This window comes from Haemaphysalis longicornis, unplaced genomic scaffold, assembly GCF_048455015.1.
Source record: "Haemaphysalis longicornis isolate Haplotype H1 unplaced genomic scaffold, Haemaphysalis longicornis Haplotype H1 scaffold_9, whole genome shotgun sequence".
NCBI classification, from domain to species: Eukaryota; Metazoa; Arthropoda; class Arachnida; order Ixodida; family Ixodidae; genus Haemaphysalis; species Haemaphysalis longicornis.
This window is the reverse complement of record NW_027526460.1, coordinates 136428652-136452557: the sequence shown is the minus strand read 5'-3', so window position 1 is coordinate 136452557 and position 23906 is coordinate 136428652. Positions and strand designations below refer to the sequence as shown.

At 49.5% G+C, this 23906-nt stretch overlaps 1 protein-coding gene across 1 annotated transcript in view; it reads left to right on the top strand.

Annotated features, from left to right (window-relative positions):
• The window catches only part of LOC144153455 (alkaline phosphatase, tissue-nonspecific isozyme-like), a 58427-nt gene that overhangs the window by 20238 nt on the left and 14283 nt on the right, over positions 1-23906 (top strand). Inside the window, exons 4-6 of the mRNA XM_077685099.1 lie at positions 4858-5030; positions 9087-9261; positions 15980-16111. Of these exons, the coding sequence (XP_077541225.1) occupies positions 4858-5030; positions 9087-9261; positions 15980-16111 (480 nt within the window). The remainder of the gene's footprint in view (positions 1-4857; positions 5031-9086; positions 9262-15979; positions 16112-23906) is intronic.

Genomic DNA, 23906 nt, shown 5'->3' with positions numbered 1-23906 from the left:
GGCGCCGTACTACAGGGCGCCCAGCCGATGCCTGTGCCGGCTGCCCACCATATTTACGCAAGGAGGACTAACGTGCGCTGACGTGATACGAGGCGCGTGAAGGAGCGGATCGATTTTATCCCCCATGTGAATCACCCTAAACGATGGAGAGCGCCGAGAAGGCAGTGGTGCGTTGTGTGGCGGTATTTTACGTATGTATGACTAGCGGTAAAATAGTGTCCCAGTTCTTGTGGTCAGGACTTGTACAAAACGAAAGTATATCGGAGCGGGTGTGGTGAAATATGTCAGGCAATTTGTGTTGGGTGATGTGTGATGTGGTTTAAGGACACAAGCAGCATCGGGAAGAACATCGGCAAGAAATGTTGGCAAGAATGTTTTTTTTTTCCACGGATGCTGAGAAGAATGTGAGGAGGAGCATTTCCCAAGAATAAGTCTTATGGAAAGAAATGAATGCAACCTGAAGCCCAGCCGGGCTTGAGTGACCTCTAAACCGCATACGGGACGACTCGACGCAGCACAAGGGCCCATGGAAGCAGTTTAGGCGTATCGAGTCACATGGCGTTTCTTGATATTGCGAAAGCAATATTGCCCCAGTCAAGCCAGTCTCGCCATGAGGCAGAATTTGGCCTTGAAGTGATACCACGGGATTCGCTACGGCCGCGGCGCGGGCAACAAGCGGCAGCGGCTAGTAATTTTTAGAAGTAGGGAGAGCGACTGACACGCTAGGCGGAAGAGACACGTCACGTGACGACAAATGTTTGAGGCCGAGGGTTGCTCATGCAATCTGCTACAATCGCTGATAGGTCCACTTGTCCGCCGCTGCACCAAGAGCCGCCTACTGCATCGGACCATCATGCAGATGTCGCACGGCTTGCTAGTGGGTTAAAGCGGAAACTGGAGTATGATTGTGTAAAAAGCGAGTGAAGAAGCCAAACTTCGGCAGCAAAACGAGAGCGACTGGCTGTAGGGTGACAGGGGACGCCTTGCCTTACACGACGGCTCCGGAAACTAACGAAGCGACGGCATGAGTTCTTGAAGTAGGGAACGTTTGGCCAGCCTTATCGTTCGGTTGGGAAACTGTGCTGCAGCTGCTTTCACTTGAATAACCGGGCCTAACCGAGCTAAGTTGTAGCGAATGCACTTTATAAGCGACCCCAAACCATCCACCGCCGGCGGCGGCGGCGGCGTCGGCGTCCGCAGTGCTCCTCTATATTTAAAAAAGAAACAGCATCCGGCGCCAGGTTTCGATCCGAGGACTTTGCGACCGCAGCGCGACGCGCTACCGACTAAGCCACGGACACCACGCTGATATCAGTGTGAGTAACGCGCCTTATATCTTTAACGCATTCAAACTACGTCGTCAGCGGCGTGCGTTGGCGACTCAGCGGCGTTATAGCGGCTTGATAACTGCGTGGTGTACACGTGATACTACAAACCCGATGGAAGATATGGAAGAGAAGGCGGCGAGCCGGTGGGCTGCGGGGGCCGAGCGCAAGCGCCGCAAGCGGGCCGACAACCGTGCATTCCCACTTTCACATTCTGCCCCTCGCAGAAATGCGGGGGAATTTTTTTTTTGCGTGCCGCGACTGAAAGAGGAAGTAGAGCCAATGCGCCGTCTACTTCGAAAAGACGTACACTTAGGCTGGGATAAAAAAAGTTGTGTGAAAGTAGAATGGGCATCTAGCGTCCCACAAGCTCCTCCGAATTTTTGGGCCAAAGCTGCCCGTCATTGTCGCAACTGATGCCTCTCCATACGGTATCGGTGTCGTACTGCAGCATGTGATGGGATCCCATGTACGTACTGTGGCATTTCTCTCGCCAGCAATAACAGACGCACAACGAAAATATTGTGCTAGAAATGGTAAACCGTACCTTGTATGTGGGTCTGTGAGACGTCGCGTGTTTGCTTAGGGGTGGGCCACAACCATGGACCACCAGAGTCTGGTTGGTTGCATTGGTGTTGTCGTGGACACAGGACAACAGCCGCTTCGTATCGCAAGGTGTACCACACGGCTGATGCGCTACAACTCCGAAATACAGTGCCGCAGTGGAGCCGGCTGCCAAGTAGCGGATGCCCTGTCTAGACTCCGGGTTCCAGACACAGGGTCGCTAACAGGATATGTCGTGTCCCTAGTTACACCGTGTGCACATGGAAATCATCTTCAAGGTGACACCGTGGGGATGGCATATTACTGTAGTCCATGCAACATGTCCAGTCATCGTGGCCAACGCGGAAATGTCTTGCTGCAGAATTGTCACTGTACTATGAGATATGAGACGAATTCTGAGTAGACGGAGTTGGTTTTGCCCATAGAACGTGCTTCCGGGATAACGGATATCTTCTTCCAGATAGCCCCACGAGTCCCACCTGCGAATCATGAAGGCTAAGCTGCGCATTAGGGAAATGTGCTGCTAGCCGTGCCCTGACAAGCAAGTCGACACCGCCATCTAGAACTGCATGTTCTGTCAAACCCCAGACAAGAGTGTCAAGAACTTGCAAACACCATACCAGGATGTCCTACCGGACAGGGCGTGGCACAAGGTGTCGATAGACATTATGGGCCATTTTTAACGTACAGCGGACTACTGTTGGTTTCTTTATGGTGGGATAGTACTCCTGATATGGCATATTCGGTGACATCCCTTCCGGCGCGGTGATATACTTCCTGCGTACGACCTGTGCACGATAGGGTACCGCATTGAACTATTCCAGGTCATGCCGGGCAGTTTTCGTCGAGTGAATTCCAATGGTTCCTGTTAAACAGGGGCGTTAAAATTTTCAGCCTTGGAATTTCTATGGCGAGTCAGAATTGGTTTTCAGGGTATTTTGTAATGTTCGGTACACCATAAGCTTATAAACGAACAATTGTAGCGATAGTACCAGAATTGAATTATTTACGGTCTTGGTAATTGATTAGAACAGAAGACATTTAAAATTTCACTTGAATCAGAACACAATTTTTTGCACTTGTTGAAGGGCTACGATACGCTGAGTCTACAGACTTACGAACCCTTCAGTGGATGTATTTGCTGATTTATGGACGTTTTGAGAAACCAGGATTGTAGTTTTAGCCGCCCTTGTCTCAACTCTAACGTTTTTACAACATCCAGCTTCGCTAAAATACAAAACTGCTGATGTCTGTCGCAAGAGGAATCTCTGAAGGACTATTTTCCAGAAAACTAGCAGTTTTGGTTTTGTTCTCGGGGTAGCAGTAGAGATTTCCTTGGGTGTCGTCAAATGAAGACACCCATGCCAAAAGGGCTAAGCCTTTCCCTTGCCACTGTACCGCCCCCAAGCCAATGGTTAAATGGAAAGATTCCGAAGGATCTTAGGGGAAGTATACAACTAGCTTTCTTGGAGAAGCGACCGGCCACGACCACTGTCACAGAGTACCTGGGTATTTACTGGTCCACTCCCCACAGCCACCCTGGCCTCTCCCCAGCAGCGTTGCTTTACAGGCGCGACATGAGAACATGGTTACATGTTACTGGTACGCCAACCGATGACATCGACACCCATCCTGCCCAAAAATTGCTTGAACTTGAGCGTCTTGTGTACGAATTCCTACAGATAAGGTGTATGTAGACAAGCGAAGAGCCACCACTGAGCCCCAACTCAAAGCCGGAACCTACGTGCTGTAGAAACTTCCAGTGCCTGAATAAAAAGGCGCTGCTAGTTTTCGTGCAGCACAAAAATGCTGGCACGGATGGGACGTTCTTCCTCCACATTGGGAACGAAGGACCGTTCAATGCTTCTCAGCTGACTGTTGCCCCCCATGAAGCTGTACACAACAAAACAGTAACCAGACAAAAATCCCTGTGGAGAGACATGGAAAATGACAGGTCGGCAGGCAGTACCAGAGTTCCGATACCACCCTTGGAGACGCACAACACTGTCCCAAAGCAAACCAATGTTCCAATCTGCACGAGGGTCAGGACTGACTAGGATCAGAACCACTAGAATCAGGACTCTCTCCTCGTGCGCAACGCATTCCCCGCCCGACCTGGCACTCCACTAAATGGACCATAACCTCGGGCCTCGGTGCTCATGGGATCGACGAACGAGAAGTCCACCAGCCAGAACACTCAGTCGATCGACAAAGCAGTGAAATCAGCAAAGTTGTTCAGGGACTATGTGAAGTGACACTACTACTCAAAGTGACTTCACTATGCACTTTTCTGTCAGGGGCCCTATTTCTATTGTATGCACATAATCTGTGTTCCATTGTTAACGGATGCGGTAGATACAGTGTTGTGCTTTTAAACCAGATGGCATTCCGAGCGCAGAAATATTCCTTTGATGGCTCCTGTGCTCGCGGGAATATAGTCGATGCTCCTAGATTAAAGGCGGTTGTTTTCATGTAGTGCACAATAGTGTGGTGTGTTTAGTCATGCGCGTCGCTGGGCGGCGACACGACAAATATCAACGCAAAAGTTCGTCGCGGAAGTGAACAAGGAGCTTAATGCAAACCCGAACGCGATTCCTATGAGGTTACTGCGATCAAAAAGGCTACGTCTGTTTAACCAAATTAGACTCCAAAAGTGGATGTTGTTTAGTTGAGGGCGCCGTTATACTCTGTACGAAAACTTCAACTGTCCATTGAGCTCACTACGCGTGTTTAGCAGCGAAGGGTTTGGCAACATCAGGTAATCGTGCAGGGGCACGGATCAATCGATATCTCGAAGGCTTTTACTCCTTGCCAAGGAATGCCACTAGGGACGAGGTTTAAGAGACAGGAAGTCAGGTGGATTCTTCGACAAACAGTCTTGCGTAACTGCAGAGCAACCAGGTGACCGTGTATTGACAACGCTCGCCGTGCTTACGCTGATGATTTCGATTTCACCCGGCAATTCCAGGCCTGGCTACCGGCCTGGTGACCACCACCCGCATCACGCACGCCACGCCAGCGGCGGCGTACGCACATTCAGCCAATCGAGACTGGGAAAATAAGACCATCAAGACTAATAGATCTGTTTGCAAGAGCATCGCGCGGCAGCTCGTCGAGGACGAACCCGGGAAAAACTTGACCGTGAGTTGCATGAAACGCTCTCGGAGGTGCCGTGTACGGAAGAGAATATGAATGGACTCTGATCCGAGAACTAACAGCATCGCGTTAAGACCCTCGGTGTGTTGCTCGCAGCTATCGTCGTGGACGTCAACCACGCTAACTATTGTCTTGGAGGCTTCCATTCCCAAAAACGCCTGCCCCTAGAACGCTTAGCGCGTTAGTTACTCTTGTATACTAAGGGCTGCTACACGTATAGTTCGGGTGGCGGTGTTAGCGATCTTTATGCCGTTAGAAAGCCAGTCCGCTCGAAATGACCCGATGGGGGAACAACTTTTGGGGTTTGCAATGTTGTTCCTTCTTGCGTGCACTTCTAACTGCGGAGCACCTATTTCAAGCCTCTAGCAGTTACATGAGTTGTAGGGGAAAATCGGAAGCCTGATCGGCACTTGATTTTGCTTTCATAGCACAATTTGTAGTGGGCACAGGCAATGCAAAACGCTGCAGTTGGCGTCCGCAATGAGAGAAAAAACAAAATTACAGGAGACACTTAGCGTGGCATTGCGAAACCATTACGTTATTTTGCGAGCTGTGCGATCCTCCATTGCTAATGGAGATCTGTCGGGGTTATGTTTTTATGGGAACTATGATATTCTTTCGCGACCATGTCTTTGTCACAAGAGGTATGTTTGGGAGCTTTATCTTCAGGTCGTAACTGTTGTGGTTGTGTCATCTGGCGGTGGATTTAAAGGCACAGAGCGCCTTCCACTTTCCTTGCAGTGGCATTTTAGTGCTGCTCCCATGCAATTTCATCCAGGGCGTGCCTCCGTGGGCGGCCATGCTCTGGGTCTGACGTAGGCAGACATACAGAAACATGTCCTGGGGTGCGATTGTCGCCTCATTATCATTATCATTTTACAGTGAAGCTGTTAGCCTCTAGTTCGACGGAAAATGCCGGTTCGCATACCAACAACCAAGACAAGACCCGGCAGTTCTCGCCTAAGACGCCGAGCGCAGGCGTCAGGCATACAGCATATAGCTCCGCATTCGTTTCAAAAATCACAAAACAAGCATCGAAACCACATTACGGATGATAAGGCGCCGTTGAACAATGGGACCCTCCTCCCCATGTGTCAGGGTAAAGATTAGGTTTGAAGATGATGTTTGAACTCCAGGCAAGACTAGTGTCAGCAAATAGATCAGTTCTTTCCCCAGACGCCGAGCCCATGCGTCAGGCTAGGGGGGATCCAGGATTTGCCGCCAGAGAAATCGAGATCAAGCGACAAGCCCGCCCAGACGACTGGAAAGATTTGATACCCTCCCCCATGCGCATTTCTTGTGGTTCACAACAGATTCACTGGACATCCACTTTCGCAGGGTGAGATGGCGTCCATTTTTTTATTCTGTGTTGAGTACAATTTTGGGTTCTCTCTGTTACTCTGCCTGGGAGGAATCGCTAATCGCCGTTTTAGCAACCCATTTACGCTATTAGGGTAAGGTGCTTTGATAGATTTCTACTAGCATGGTAAGGTTGCTCGTGCCGTCTTCCAGTGGTGGGCTTATGTCTTTCTATTGTCATCCTTCTGATCCTTTCGCCTTGTGTCTTTTTCTTATTTTCTCTGTTACCTTCTGTCTGCGTGCTCTCGGGCCGATTCCACTACGCGTGCGCCGCTCTGCGTAAGTTTAGGCCTATCTGTAGATGCTGATCTGGACGGTTCGCTACGAACGGTGCTGTTTGTGCGTCGCTTGGACGAGCACCGGGATTATTTGCTCTGCTTGGCTGCCGCCTGTCTTTTTCTTCTTGCGGTATCCCGCTCTTGTGGGACAGGAGTGCTCCGTAGCCAGGGGCCCCTTCTTGCCGCAGCTAGCGCAGACTTTTTAGTCACTATTCGGGCAGTTCTCAGGTGTCTGCCCATGTGCTCTACCAAACTTTTCACAGACTGTCTGCTCCGAAGGGAACGTTGCCTTCGGAACGTTGTTCGTATCGACGACGTGCTTCACAAAGCTCCAGCACAAAACTTCTATCGGCGGTTTGGGGGCTCTGAAGTTGATCAGCACAGTGCCATTTTTGCCCATAGGTCTGGCCATTAGTATTTCCACGCCTTCCGACACCAGAGCTTTCGCAGGCGTTTCAGAGGCCTCACTCCCGCGGCAGCTGTGAATGACTCCGCGCGCATGCCGGTGACAGGAATCTGGTGCGCATCGATCGGCAGCGGTGCAAGCGAGCGTAGCGGTAACAGCTGCATGCGAAGGAGCCGCGCTGCTTGCTTCGAGTTACATGGTCAAGCTATTAGGGTGTTGGGCCTGGGGCTCACCCAGACGCGAGGTAGGCGACTAGATTTTGGTCGCTCGCGGAAGTGCAGATCATGTCCTGTAGTTCAGCCGCGTCTAGTCTTGTCATGTCGCACCCTTCACAGGGTGGCAGCAGGATCACACGCGTTCCTATGGTCTCTCTCTCCCGCTTGATTTTGGTCGGTTGTGGCGCGCCGCTTTCCTTGAGCTGCGCCTTTCGTCGTGCTCTCGTGGTAGCGCGCTCCCACGGGCCCTTACCCTCTTGTTGGATCACGTGCTGACCAAACGGCTTGCAATCTCCCTATTTTTGGGTCTTCTCTCGGGCATTTACGCTTGGCCGTTGCTGGTGCGTCCTGTTCCATTTCTTCGTTGCTAGTTTCAGCGTAGCGAGATTCCCTGTGCACGAGGAGTGGGTGATCTCCATTTATCGTTGCTCTTCGGTAGGCATGACGATTCCTGCGTCCTGTTCCATTTCTTCGTTACTAGTTTCGGCGGTCTCCCCTGGCAGTTGTAATTTCGCCGGAGCGAGAATCAGTTTGCGGGAGGCTTGGGTGATCACCGTTGATCCTTGATGTTCGGTAGCATGACCATCCCTCGGGATGCCATAACCATCGGTCTTGCTGGTTGCTAGGCCCGATGGCCGCGGGTGCAGCTGGTTAGGCTTTTGTAACTTTTTATGAAGTTCTAGGATTTTTTACCCAAAAGTTGACATATCAGCCATCCGCTACATTCAGCCCTACGGATTTGTTACTAAAAATGTATTTGGCGGGGAAGATAGTGTTGTGAAGGGGCACTTTCGAATTTCGTTTCCCCATAAAAAATATGTCGCCGGCGCTGAGCTGCAAATGTATTTTCAATTTGGTCCGGTAAGGCCATGCTTGCAGATCAGTACACTGTTCCTCTAAAGCGCGTTTCTCAAGGCAATTAAAGCGAGCCCACACTTACACTAATTTCTGCATTCAATACGTACCAACGTATCTTACTTCTTGCGGTTGTCATAGAAGATTGGTGCATTTTAGCGGCCGACAGGGTTTCTTGCCTTTAGCCCGCACAAAAAATTGGCTGTGGCTTAACTCAGTTATGGCTGGGTGTGCGTAGCGAGAGGTACGGTTAATGTTATTGTTTCTTTTGGGTCTCTGTGCGGTAACGATGCTTCCCGAGGCGTGCGGCTCGTTCTTCCTCCGCCTCCCCGGCTCTCTGCGTCCTCTTGGTTTTCTTCCGACGACGAAACCTGACTTCTCTCAGTCTCTTGGACTCACTTTCATATCTGGCGACGAATCCCAATCAGCCACCTCTCTTATATATACGATGCAACGCCGGCATCTCCTCTGTCGTTGCAACGCAATTTCACCGGCTCCTCCCCTGAGGTCATGCATATGGTGCGGCGGGTAGCGCTGCCAGCTGCAGTGGTTGCTAGGCAACGGCTCATCTCGCACCACGGCCACTGGCCACAACGAAGCGGCAAAAATACGGCCATTGTAGGTAGCTCTCGCTACGAAAGAGGACTGGTTTTTTTTTGTTTGTTCCTGATTAGTGCCGTCCTTTTCCTCTAGTTCTTATACTCAAAATATAACTACGGTTGTTTGTACGTTGCCTTCCGTGCTTGGCACTTCACCCAGGTGTACTTTTAGACTAAGTAAGCACAAATATTTCTCAGCAGTTGCTGCTGAACGTATGGAAACCACTCCTAACTAATCTTTTGATCAAATTACTGCAAATGTCAGGTGCAGACAATTGCTGCTGCCGTCTGAATATTCAAATTTTTCTCGCCTGTGCCGCATCCTTCAGGTCATCCTCGGTGGCGGTCTTTCGTACTTCTGGACGAAAGACGCGCAGGGCGATGAACTGTCCGGCAAACCCGACCTCATCACGCTATGGGAGAAGGCCGGCCGCCGACGCCAATTCGTTGCATCCAGTGAAGAGCTGCTCGCTGTGGACGCCAACAAGGTGGACAATTTGCTGGGTGAGGCGATCTTGGCTTTTCGCGGTGCTAGAAATTTTCGCGTACTCCATGGTGCTCCTTTTCACGATCTTGATGAAAAAAATGCGCCTGCTTTCTTTACATAAGCACACGAGTGCGCAACCTTTGCAGTCATTGTATACAATGACATTTAGGAGGATAGCGTGCATGCCCCACGTTTTAATGGTTTAAGTTGTGTGATATCTTTAAGAATGAGCCACAGTGAACACTGATTTCATGAACACATGCTAATACGGGCACTTCTACCATCTGTAGGAGCATGTCATTCCATGTACGCAATTGTAGTTTTTCGCTAGGCGTAAGGATGTTGACACCACGAGCAGTTATTGCTTGGAAGCATTGGAGTTTTACAATCCCTGTTATCTGCTCAAATATTTTCTACGCCAGCTTTCTACGGCATCCTTATTGTTATTATTTCTTCGCCATTAATTATCACAATGAATTTCTGCACACTACTCCAAACCTTTTTAGCGTAACACCTCTTGTGCACACGCCAGACAGCGTTACCAACACTTGAACAGTGTTGCATAAAACGACGAGGTATTCCTCATTTTTTATATCTAAGCAAACGGCCGAATTTTAAAAGCATTCCACATTCCTTCTTTAAAACTGGGCAGCCAAATAACGGTTTAAAGCTTCTGAATAAGTCATTCTCGGTAAAAAAATATTTGCTTCGCAGAAGCTTGGGAAGTATTTTGAAGGTAGGGTAGTCAAAACAATCCATGATGGTGGTGGTGATGGTGATTAGGATGACAATTTTTTGGTTCTACAAAGTGCATTTTGTTTCGCCGCATTCAAGGAACAGTTTCTTTCCACATCGTTTGCACACTTCTTTCCAACTGAACCTTCAATCAAGCACGTTTGTTAAGTAACCGCTCTTTCTGTATCCACTGCAAAGTCCTCAAATAGTGTAATGATTGAGGCTATTTGTTTCGTTATGGAACAACAATGATAACCTCCGCGTGGCTCTTCAACTGCATTTTCAATTGATTTCATGTGTGACACAATCGGGAAGCAAATCATTTCCTCGTTTTTGCAGAAACACCAAATGTCTAGGGATGGTAATCTAGCAGTGGCAAATTACAAGAAAAAAGGAAAACTTTAAGGTGAACTGGGACGCTTAGCCTCGGCAGATGAGCCGTACGTTTTGGCACCATGACTCGAGCCTCGCTTTCAGCGTCTCCAGTGTCGTTTATTCGCTTTTTAACACAAAAGTGTTCTATGCCGGGATCCACAAAGATCTGACAACGTCATATCCGTCACGGAAACGGCATCGGCAAAAAAAGTCCCATCAACACGGCTGCACCAGGATTCGACCCGGGATCTCCGTCACTGCAACGGGGGATGCCAGGCGCTTTACCGACTGCGCTATGAGGTGAAGCGCAGACAGCTGTATGAACCCGCCATATACCTTTTATTTAGATGGTGTTGCCGTCTAAGAGACGTGAAGCGAAGTAGCGCATCATGATGCTAACGAGCGCCGACAGTTCGCGCCAGCTGAGCTCGTCGCAACGCAATCAATCGTCTATCGTACACTCCATGGAGCATGAACGCGGTGGTCGCACATTTGCCAAAGCGACGCGCCAGCAGGTCGTCGCTGGCCAAGCACACCCACAACACTTGCCTCGCAAATCATCCTCCTTCGCTGCAGTGGACCGTGAGTTCAACAAACGATTTTCTGGCAACCCGTCCGGTTTCCTTCGCATCGTTTGCGAGCGCGTGTTGTTTCATTCGCGTTTGCACAGTGCTCCGGCGGGTGCAATCAGTGTCTAATGTTGATGCGTCTGACGGTGTCATACCGATGAAATATAAATAGCAATGTGCAAGTTCACTGGATCCCGTGAATGCACATTTCACTTCCGTGTTTTACCGATTCCTATGAAAGAGGGATCAATCACATTTTTCTTTAACTCATTATTTTTCCTAATGGTGCCAAAATTAGGGGAGCTGAGCCCCTTTTTTTCAACCACAAGGGAGGGGGATTGAGGCCCCACTTACCTGCCTTACGGATTCCCAGTGTTGGGATTACTTTCTGTCAAGTCTACAGTGTCGACGAATAGTTCCAGTTTTTACAGACATGACTTACTATTGTAGTCGTGCTCACTGAGCAGTGTTGTTAACAACCTTATGTAATGTTGCGAGTCAAGTTATGTGTCCCATACACTGCGTTCTGTGGGCCATTTATGTACGAAATCATGCCTCACAGTATGTATGGTCTTTTTGATCCCTCAATGTCTTGACAGGGCAGCCCAAACACGGGAAAAAAACTTGTAGCAGGTCGGCCTTGCTGCTACTGGCAAGGAGCATACGCTGAAGCAGTGGTTCAAACACACAGCGGTTTATTCGCCGCTCACAACAATTGGTGCTTGACGGGTGTAGTCGGGCGCCAGTGGCGATCTTCCAAAACCGGGTGGTCCTTCCCGAATATAGGCGGCGGCGCGTTCACGGCCGACGCTGGCTGCCCTCAGCTGCGGTCACCGGCACTCTCGAGAGGAACCGTGCGTGAAGGCGTCCGCCTTCCACAGGGGCTCCCACGGCTCAGCCCGGATGGCAGTAGGCCGGTGCCACGGGTGGCCTCCTAAGACCCGGGGGTCCTTGCAGAAGACCCAAACGTGGCAGGGTCCTGTCCGCGGGTCTTGCTCCGCGGGGGTGGTGTCCGGCGCAGTCGTCAGCAGCTCTCCCTGCAAGCAAGCAAGAAAAAAAAAAGAGCCCCCGGGCTGGCGCGCACGCTGGTTATAAAGAATTATCCGAGCGACCGCGCATACTTCTCCGCAGGGTAATCGCGAGACTCCTTCCTGGCCCGCGATCCACAAGATATGCCCGTCACGCTGCTTCAATGCTCGCACGTAAACACACGCACGTGTCTAAGCGTAGATTGCCAGCGTGGGTTCCTACAAACTCAAGAATAACATTTCACATACCCGATTTACCATAAACGATACTCGGACAGTAAACGCATTGTAACTCGCTCGGTCGATAAAAAATATAATAAAATAACTAAACTATGGCAGACTTTGCACCTAAATCAATCATACACTTAGTATATTCCCCTCACAATTAAGGCAATTGTAATAAGGCAGACGGATAAAAGCGGCGAAATTTTTTTCATTGAAAGACAGGAACGCAATATGAATATCGTGTTTATATCTTCACGCACAAAATACGATGGCCTATTCTTTGGTGACCACGTGAACGTTTTTCGCCAGTTCACGCTGCGAGATGCAATTAGTTATTGCATACTTTGAGAGCTTTGCATTTTTCCCAAAAACTGTTGGTCAAGCTGCAAATACTCGTGTGAATCACTGAAATAAGCTACAACCAGACACACTGCACAGGCCATTTTAGACCAAAACGAGGCAACCGGATGATCTGCAAACTGACGCAGTGAACATAAATTGCTCGGGCTGCAGGACTGTGTTATTAGCAGAACAGGCGCGTGGGCCGATCTGTGCTGGATCTGTGCTGGTACCATGGACACCGAAGGAGCTAATTAAGACCGAGATGTTTCGAGAAGGTTGAAGTAAAGGAGGTCGGAGACCCTTCGACTCGGCAAGGCTTGCATGAGCCCCTCCAAGTCTGCGCTGCAGTTACGGTGCCTCTGCAACCTTGTAAAACAGCTTTGTGAAGAGAATAATGTTCCACTTAACATCTTTGGTGGAGGAGTGCGGCGACTATCCACATCTCGCCCCCTCAGATTCATTCCGCATCCCTCTGAGGCAATGCCCGCCCCGGTACTCGTTAGCCATCTACGTGCCCATTCCCCAGACGGCTGCCGCCCTACACCTCCAACGACTGTCTCCTCAAGCTTGGACTACACCACACTGTGGACGTGCTAATTTTGGGCCACCTGCTCAGTGAGCGCTGCCGGCTATCAAGGGTGGATGTCGGTAGGGTCTTTCTACTGGGAATGGGCATGAACATCCCTGATCGCCCTCCTCAATCCACGGCAGATATCTCTGACAAACTATGCCGAAACAGCACAGTGGCACCATTGGGCACGAATCATGCACCCGCAGTTCCACAAGGGTCATTGAGAAGGCCTACTTAGAGCCCTGGAGAAAAAATACGACCCGAACAATAAGGTGTACTACATGGACGCCGCAGATTAGGCAAGACGTGACGGAATGGTGGCAACCGTAACGAAAAAAGACATCCACGTCACAACCCTCACTATGACGACCGTCACGACGACGCTAAAGGCCGAAGAGCCAGCCATTGCACTGTCAATAATGCAGACGCCTGTGGATTGATTGATTGATTGTAGGGTTTAACGCGCCGACGCAACGCAGGCGATAAGGCGCGCCGTAGTGGAGGGCTCCGGATTAATTTTGACCACCTGGGGATCTTTATCGTGCGCCGAAATCTCGTACACACGGGCGTTTTTGCTTTTCGCCTCCATCAGAAAAGCGGCCACCGCGGCCGGGAATCGAACCCGCGACCTTGTGCTCAGCAGCGCAACGCCTTAGCCACTGAGCCACCGCGGCTAGTAGACGCCTGTGGAAGTAATAATCATGTATTCTCAACCAGCGTGTAGGAGCTACCTACAAAGCCGCTAAAAAGAGGAGCGCTACAGGCGTCTTCTCCAAACTAACACGTTTCCCCATCCTACGAAGCTGCACTTCATTTGGCCTATCCAATGCGACTCGCAGTGTAGATTCTGCAACGCGCCCTGCTTACTATCACATGGTGTGGGTGTGCCAGCACAACTCCGCACTTTTCACGATTTATAACCGCTCGTTTGAGCCGTGGAAGGGAGAACCGGCCAGCTCGAGTGTCGAAGGTCTGCTTTGCCAGATTTTCCTAATGAGACGGCTAAATGCTCCCAGTGGGTCCTGAACTGAGGAAACCAACTTCCCCAACCAGTGGCTTCGAACAGCAGTGACCTGCCCGAAAGACGATGATGTTCCTCAGCCCACTTCTTCAGCGCATCTCCAAGGGCCTTGGGTTTCTTCGGTGTTGCTTCGTTGCATCGGTGGGCATGCTCTTCAGGGGCACTACACACCGAAATAACCATCGTCACCTGTGGCGGCAACAACTACTTCATTATATACATCTCGTATTTCCTCCTCACTGTACCCGCCAGGCCACTGTGGGTCGACCCTGTCGGTCGCCCTTGATGCGGGCCGATGTCGCGAGGAAAAGACAAGGAAGAAAATGCTACGTACGGCGACTTTAACGACGAAGATGATGTGCACGACGCGAAGGTTATCTTGGGGTCGCTGATGGACGGCTTGTAAATAGTTGGAAAAACATCACTCGCTTCTTCCATGGTTCGCCTCATCTGTTGAGCCGCCACCTAACAATCTCTTCGCGCCCCTTGATCCCTCTGACAGATGCCTTCCGCGTTTTTTTTAAGTGCGGAGCACTTTAGGAGCTCGACTTGCCGTCATAGCTCACGCGCTGGACCCAAGTAGAGTCACGTACGGCGTTCCGTCGTAGCGGCTGTCGTCGCTGCATAAACCGTTTACGTTGTCATATATAGTCACAAGCGTTCAAAACTCGTGAACCGCTGCGCTTGTCATACATCTCCCCGTTGTTTAGCGCAAAGAAAACTGCAGGTACATTCGAGGCAAAATTTACGTAATTAACGGCCGAAACGCTCGTTTGGTTGATTTTGTAGCGGAAGCTACACTGGCCGAAGGTTGAGCAGTTTCGCGTGGACCCTGAAGAACCGTGCTGCGCAAGCGCGAGGAGCATTGGATTAGAGTGAATTGGATTTGGATTTCCAGTGTATTAGATTAGATTGAGTTTGGATTGGACTGGATTGGATTAAATTAGATTGAATTGGATAGGATTGGAAATCCAATCCAATTGGAGTACGGGCGTGCAGAGAATTGGGTCTGCACATTCGCCGGCCTGCGAATTCCATAGGAGCGACGTCGTACCGCGGCAGGCGCACTGGCGCCTGCGCGTGCCCAGCTGTGCGCCTCCGTTGCACAGCAGCCAAGTCTGACGCTGCGCCGGAGCCGCTTGATAGCCGTTTCGCATGGCTCCTGGATAGCCGTTCTGCGCATGCGCGGGGAGCAGTGACTAGACTGGAGTGGATTGGATTGGATTGGATTGGATTGGATTGGATTGGATTGGATTGGACTGGACTGGACTGGATTAGATTGGATCGTATTGCTGAACATTAGCTCACGCTACGTATATCCTGGCATAGCCGAGCTAAGCCACTGCTAATTTTTACGATATTTAGCGAAAAAACGTCGCAGTGCAACGCCGGCACATGCGGCAGAAAAAGCGAGCCCAAAAAGAACAGAACTTCTGCTGGCGCAGTTTCAGGCAGGAGGCGCTCGATACTGCTAAGGCGGGAAATTTGATTTGAATTGGTTGGTAGCAGTGAGTGCATAACAGCGCTACAGCACATTGGTGCGAATCACTCCTCGGAACTTCCTACAGTATTCATGTTGAGTGGAACTGCTTTTATTTTTTCATTTATTACATCATTACGCGATTAGAGTGTGCTACTAGAAAAGTAAACACTTCAGTACGTACAGTAACCGCGTAACAATCCCCTCGGCGGCAAAATATTTTACATAAATCGCATCGTTTTACACTCGACACAGCTTTACACCTCAGCAACAACCGCCACTGTTCCATTCCTCCATTTCGAGTACTACTAACGTTGATTCAGTAGACAGGGTTCTCAAGTAGGATTTAGAATGTGACCCTGCATCATCCCGTTGTTCTTTCTGCGCAGGCCTGTTCTCGCCAGGCCACCTGCCGGCCGAAATTTTCCGCACACCCGAGGTCCCTTCGCTCACTGACATGGTGGTGGCCGCTCTGAAGATGCTCAAAGCAAAGGGTCCCGGTTTTGCTCTAATTGTGGAGGGTGAGCTAGCTGCCAACAGTGTTTTGCGGTAAACGCTGCGCTTCTGGAACTGTGCTACCGCATGTTGGGAGAAAATACCAACAACTGTTTTCGACCTTCTCACGTCGAATTCCAGTACCCCTTCAAGTCTAAAAGACCATGCCGGCAAAAAAGTCTTTCATGAAAAGCTGTGAATTATCACTGATTTTACATATCTTTCCGCTGTAATTTTTTAAGATCGCGAACTTACATATTTTTAATGTTTAAGTGAAACTGTTCAGGGAAATGTTTATCCCATTTAAAGGCGTTTTTGAACACATCTTAAACGCAGGCTGTTCCAAACGCTTACACTTAGAAACACAACGCAGACGACGGGACGAAGAAAGGTATGACAAAACAACAGGCGAAGACGAACAACTGACCGCTTTATTGCACCAGACAACATGTATAGAAAAAGGAAAACAACAAAAGGGCCGATAAAGACCTAAGAGAGATATCACATCGAAAAAGAACGATGTCTCGGAAAAAGTATGTCCGCCACCTGCCGATACAGAGTGAAATGTTCAAGATAAGTACAGCAGCTCTATTTCTAGAAGTGAAACTGACGGCTCACTAATGTAAGCACCTCCTTTCTTCTTGATTTTGAACGCATAGAAGAAAGGAGGTGCTTGTATTAGTGAGGCGCCAACTTCACTTCTGGAAAAAGAAATGCTGCACTTATCTTGTACATTTCCCTCTGTATCGGCACGTGGCGGATACGGTTTTTACGAAACATCGTTTTTTTCGTTGTGATATCTCTCTTAGGTTTTTATCAGCCCTTTTGTTGTTTACCAAAGCATATAATCAAGTACCGACGCTTCTTCGAAAACTAAGTGCTTATTCTACACCCTGCCCAAACGCAATACCTTGGCCAGCTTTAAAAAGCTGCCCATTAGAAGTGTGTAAATGTTTTTGCTGCTATACGCAGATTATTTGTTTTCACGTTGGTTGCCATTATTCTCGAAATTTTGCAGCGTCGTACCACTTATCACTGGCGCATGTTGTGAACTATCGAACTGCTCGCCTAAACGAGTGCGTGCTGCAAATAACGGCTGCTACATCCACAGATGAGCGTCTTTAAACTTTTTCGTGGGCAAATTGCTGCTGCGTTCGCGCCCGAGCTTTATACGAAGGTAGTTTTTCGTGGTCCATAATTTAATACCAGGAACATATACGCAACTTACAAACTTATTAATATAATAAAAACTATTTCCGCCTGTGGGGAAACGGTGGCCAATTTGTACGTTCATACTGGATTTGGAGCGGCGGCGCCACCTCACGCATACAGCACGAAAAGTGCAAGCGCCGTTCACGAGAACGAACCGAATGCGGGACGGGAGGGCAGAGGATCGAAAAACGTCTTGCGTCGATAATTATGATGGTCCCAAATAGTTACATAGGTAGTCATAAATAGGTACAGAAAGCATATAAAGAATATAAGGGCACAATAGCCCTCCACAAGCGAAGCGATAAATTTCTGGGAGTAAGACAGGGAAATACTATCTCGCCAAAACCGTTCACAACATGTCTGCTGGGGACATTTAGAAAGCTTGACTGCGAAAACATATGATTAAGGATAAACGGCGAATACTTGAGCCCTTTCAGGTTTTTGCGGACGCCATATTACTGCTGAGTGAGGCTGCAGAACACCTGCGAACAATGCTTCAGGAACTGCAATCAGAAAGCATGGTCGTGAGGCTAAAATTAAAATGACTAAATCAACACTAAAGAGGAATAAGCGCACCAAGAACAACTTCTTCAGCTTAGGAAACAAAACGCTTGAAGATGTAACAGAATATTACTACCTCGGACAGATGGTTAGTGGTGACCCTAGCAAGAGGAATCCGACGCAGAATAGGTATGATTTGGGGAACACTGCGGAAGCACTCCCATATAGCCGGTATTCAATGGCGTGGAATGCATGCAGGCAACCAAGTGTGCGCCGCCATATTTGTGGCCAAGCGTCAGTTGCTAGGCGACGTTGTGCGCACGGCCCGCTGATCGGGCACCCCTCTTCTCCATGCAACCGTGCGAGTACGGTGTGACTCGTTCCGTCGTGCTCCGCGGGATGGCGGTACTTGTCCATGCTAAGCGCGACTGAAACACATGTCTGTTTCACGTTACAAACACCGAACGCAAAGTATTGCCTCGAGTTGAATGTGAGTGTGATTAATAACATCTCTGTTGACGCTACGGTTTAGAATCGGATTGGAACGGAGCAGATGACGCACGCCGGTGATTTTCTTTTACTTCGGCGTGCGGCCGCAGTGGCCCGAGCCAGGCCGTGTCTGCGGTGCATCAGCCATGTCTGTCGCCGTTTATAGCGTTGCCAAGCAAAGAAATTGACCGCTAAACTTTTCAACGAATACCGCCTATAATGAAAAGTACGCTACCTCTTTCGCTCAACAGAAAAATGTACAAATGCATACTACCGTTAATGACGTATGGAACTGAAACTTGGCGCCTTACTTCAACACTAGAGAGCAAACTTAGGTGGTCTCATAGGGCCATCGAACGAATATTGTTAGGAGTAACAATGAGGGGTAAGAAACGAGCCACCTGTATCAGAGAACAAGCTAGAGTAGAAGATATAGTTCAACTAAAGAAAAAAAAACGGACTTGAGTTGGCCGTGTAGTGAGGCGAACCGACAGTCGGTGGTCAATTAGGGTAACACAGTGGATACCAAGAGATAGGTCTAGAAGAAGGGGAAGGCCATCAATCTGTTGGATGGATGAAGTAAGGAAACTCGGGGGCAAATTTAACTCCATCAGCGCAGGACTGAAACGGTTGGAGGCCAATGAAAGAAGCCATCGTCCTGCGGTGGAGCTGAGAAGGCTGAAGAGGATGATGGGGAGGATGATGATGGTGGTGGTGGTGATGATGACGATGTTGATAAAATATTTACGAAGAGTTCGCACGGATCATAATAAAGTATTCCCACAGGTCATCGTTACCGATACCATTAAACGTTTTAGGGTCGCAGCGCCTTAGAGGCTGCGGCTGTCGGCGTCTCTGGTCATCGTTGTCGCCGTAATCGTCGTCTTGTGTAGTCTCGGTAGTAAAACACCCGGACACTCGTTTACACCTCGCGCTAGAGCATAGCGCGCACTAAAAAAGCACGGCGACACTAGTTTACGTTTCACACTGGAACGGTTCGTGCTTCAAAGACACGAGACTTGTGCAGCTATGCTGTATATCTTGCCCCCACCGGTTTCATCTCCGCTTGCAAAAACGTCATGGTGCCAAGAAAAAAATCTATAGACTGCATGCTTCTCTCCTCCCCAGGTTTCAGGTTAGTGGAGATAGCCCCAGATTTTTCTTCTTCATCTGCTTTAGACCGTCTGTCATGTGCTGTTCAAGGTTACCCAGCTTTCCGTAGTTAGACTCGCGACTCCTTCTTCATAGTTTATTCTCGTTCCACTGTTCCTCTGCACGCCCATGTCAGTGCTTTTGGCGTGCCGTTAAGAGATCGTTCACTGGAGAAGAACAAGCTGCTTTTGTCTGGTTCTCCTGTTATTTGTATTTTTTTTCATAATATCTGTCCCAACGGTCCGCATAAATTATGGCTATATTATCATCGTTACAAAATGTTGTTGAGTGTGCAGTGCATACAAATTTTAAAAATTCAATATATGCTGCTAGATTACAGTCGGACCTCAATCGTATTGTTACTTGTTGGGATAAATGCGACATAAAACTTTACGTTTGAAAATGCAGTGGCATTCGTTTCAAGCAGAAGGTGCCAAATATTGAGACTGTACAGTTTGCGCTATGTTAAATACACGGGCATTATATTCTGATTTACTCTGGCCTGGAATAAACATACTGAGACCGTAGCTGGCCGTGAGAATAATTTCTTGGATTTGAAGTGACGACAGCAGAAGTGAAACCTTGTACAACAGTAATGTGCGCCTTATATTGGAATACGCCGCCTCATGGGATGGTGTCACCAAGATACGTATTAAGACATTTGAATCATGCCGAAACTGCGCTTTTCACGTTGTACCCGCTTCATGCGGAAGGATTATCAGCATCTTCAAAGTAAAAAAAAATAGTGCCCATCCATCCTGTGAAAACGGATGACCTGCGAAGTTGCATACCCTCCACGGAGCGCACGAAATAAAACACGTTCATTTGTAATTCACCACTCAGCCTACTTCCTAGCCAATTATCTCAATGAAATTTGGAACAAGCCGAGCTTTATCCTAGCGGACGAACGTAGAGCTGTCTCTTTCCCTCCTGCGTCGTAGGCACCTCACTGTTTGTGCAACACGCCAACCCAATTCAATCTACCACCGATGAAAACGGACCGGTCGCATTGGGCTGTTTATGGACCCATTTAAACCTCACGCCAAGACAACGGTCATGTCCTCAGTAAGGGCATGAAAACTTTAGCTGCGCGTTCCCGCTGCCCCTTCCCTCCCTTCCCCCCTCTCCGCCCCCCCCCCCCACCATGGCACCTTGAGTAATCTTGGTGACGGTATTGGTGACACCGCGGACCCCGTGCCCCCAAACATAAGCTGTCACCTACCGTGACAACATGTTTATAGGTGGAGGATTAGAAACCACGAAAGGTGGCCGTCGGAGCCCAGGTCAAGCTCCGGTGGATCAGCTCCCTGTCTGTCTACCAGGCAGGGAGCTCCGGGACCTCTTCAGCTAACTTGTAAGGCTGACGAAGAAAGTACCCCGTCCCCTGCTGCTTCCACTGCCTTATGGTAAATCGAAAACCCCCCTCCCAGCATGATCGGACCCTCAAAAAGGTCCGCACCGAAGTATCTTTCCCACCTCTTACTGCCATCATCCCCCCTAAACCCGACAACTACTCTCGCTTTTTGATAGTTGAATCTGTTGACAAATTCAAGCCTCTTTCCTCGCAATCCGTATTCCTTGTATCTGAGTTTCTTGAATCCATCCTTGGCAAGACATACGATGCTGAAAAACCAAGACTGGGGAGGTTATAGTTGAGGTCAACACGCAGCAGCAAGCCACAACTCCCCTAAGCCAAACCCGCATGACAGACCTGGATATCAGAGTCACACCCCACCGCAGCCTCAACAGCTCCTATGATGCGATATCAGAGCCAGGTTTCCTAACCGAGGCAGAGACCGATCTTCTTGAAGGCCGAAAAGACCAAGGCGTGACAGCAGTAAGGCTATCGTCATGAGAAGAGACAACAAATAGCCACCAAACACCTGATACTGAATTTTGACCGCTGCACATTGCCCGAGCATGTCAATGCAGGTTTCATTCGTGGTTCTGTACGGCCGTCCATCCACAACCTGTGGCGTTTAAAGGTGTTGTGCCACCAAATTTTAAGTCTGTAAAAAGCCTGCTGTAGGCTTTCTCTGTATGCAAGGGCCCTCAACACGAAGTGCTGGGTACAGCAAGCGCTTAATATATATTTTAATTCGCTTCTAAAAATTACCTAAATGCTCTTCTGGAGATCGGGACCCATCGCTAGCGCCACTAACCATGACGTCAGTGAATTTCCAGCATAACAAATTTTGTGACGTCATACCACGTTAGCGACTTGGGCGACGTCAACGTGAACCTGACTCCAGTTACCACAGTTTGTTTGGTGGCTTGGTCGTATCAGACACACTAGGCCGACACGACGGCGACGCCGACGGGTCGCCAAACCATCGGCCAACTACGTCGACGGCGACACAAACACGTCGGCCGATGGAAAGTCGCCGTAGTGTGACTGACTCGCTGACCGAAGACGCCAACAAAACCGGTCGCCCGAGAAGCGAAAACTGCGCCCGACAACATTCGTGCAGCAATGAATGCGGCTATATTTTGCTAGTTTCTGGAGTGTAATAAACTTAGTAAGGCTCATAAAGCCCATACAACTTAACACTAGCGCTAATGCGATCCGTATTTTGGCTTACGACGCTTCGGCCGTGCTCTTCGGCGACGCCGCTACCCCGAAGCTGCAAACTGTATATGCGTGTGCGATCGGCTCGCCTGTAGAAAATATAGGGTCAGTTTCGTGCAGAAGAAGAGTTACGTAGGGTAATTTGGGTAATAAGAGATCAATACCGACCACGGTTTTTAACGTAAAGCGTAAAACCAAAGTACGGCAAGCACTATCCCTACAGTGCAAAATCGCAGCAGCCGGGCACACTTATTTTTGCGAGCGCTTTCGCGAAGGAACAGAGTTGATGGCGATAAGCTATTGCGGGGGCTTCGCGGAACCTTGCTGCGCAAGCGCTGTTTAAGAATTTTCAGTTTACCAGCCGGGAATTCTGTAAACTAGCTAGTAAACACCGACGTACGACTCGAAGGATGGGCCTCCATCTAGTACACCGGCTATTACACAGTGGGACGCCATTTGTGCCACAGAACTGTGCGGTGGCGCAGTGGTCTCGCGCTTCGCGCCCGCTCCATCAAAGTTGCGAGTTCAATTCGCGGCGGGGAGAGCTTTTATTTATTTTTTTTACCGGTTTTGTCAGGGGCATGGTTTGCATATCCAATTACATTTCTATGGCAGACAAAGAGCCCGTGTCGGAGCTGTCGCGGCTTGACATGACGAGTCGGCCTGTTTACTTCCGCGGTGAAGCACGTGTGTGCGGGAGCAGACGCCGCAGTAAAGTCGCAGCGCCGCATGGTAGACACACGTGGCAGAGCGTCCTCGCAACACTGTGACGTCACTGCTTGAATCGGCGCCCTGAAACCGAAACTGAATCCTGTTCACATGAATCGGGCGATAATAAATTTTTGACTCAGAATATGTGCATGTGAGAGCATGTATCTTGCTTTATAAAGTAATATAAAACGTTTGCAACAAAGAATGCGCAAGCAACAAATTTGGTGGCACAACACCTTTAAGTGCGAGTGGTTCGGGTATTGTACCAACTCCTTTCTCGGCAGAACAACATGTGCCCAATGCGCCCAGCATGATCATCTATCCGACAACTGCACTCAAACCAACTTCACCTCCCCGAACTTCCAGGGTCAACACGCGGCATATTCTCGCACTTGTGAAAAATTTTCATCTAGAGAAAAAAATCATTAACGTAAAGGTAACATAAAACATCACCTTCCCAGAGGCGCGAAAGTGGTTCGCCTCTTTCCCCCTGGTGAAGTACTCGGACACAGATAGCCGGGGGGCGGAGCGGCGTCTTGTTTCGGCAGCGACTCAGTACGGCGAGTCGAACTTTGTCCTGGCGCGGCTCCCTCTGGGTTGCCTCAGGCAGCCCAACCCGTCACCACACCGCTGGCTGAACCAGCAGCGGCTGCGGTGGCAACAGTCTGCGTCAGGACCGATGCCGCTCCGGCCCCTGCTTCCTCACCCTCCCTGCTTCCACTGGAGAATGCGGCGGAGATGGACACGGGGAGTCTCGCATCGGCTCCCGCTGCACCGCCCGTGCCACCTGTGGTGATCCCGACACCTTCGGCGGTAGCGGCTCAAAAAACAAAGGCACCCTTATTGGTGCCATGTCCAGGGACCCGGTGCACTGGGCACCCCGATTACATCTGACGTCGAGGTGGTCGTGGGGCCGTTCCTGCCTGCATCGCAGCGTAAGGAACGGGCTGCAGCGTCCAAGCCAACAGAGAAGCCTAAAAAGCCCTCTCTGAGAATACAAGCCCCGAAAGACTAAACATGAACACTCACACACATTCCCGTAGATCATAAATGTCCATAATGGGAAGACAAAGTATAATCCAATGGAACTGCAGAGGCCTCCTTAAAACGCTTGATGATGTCTATGAAATATTACATTCCAAACAGCCAAGTGTGAAGTGCCTACAAGAAACGCATTCAAACTCCAA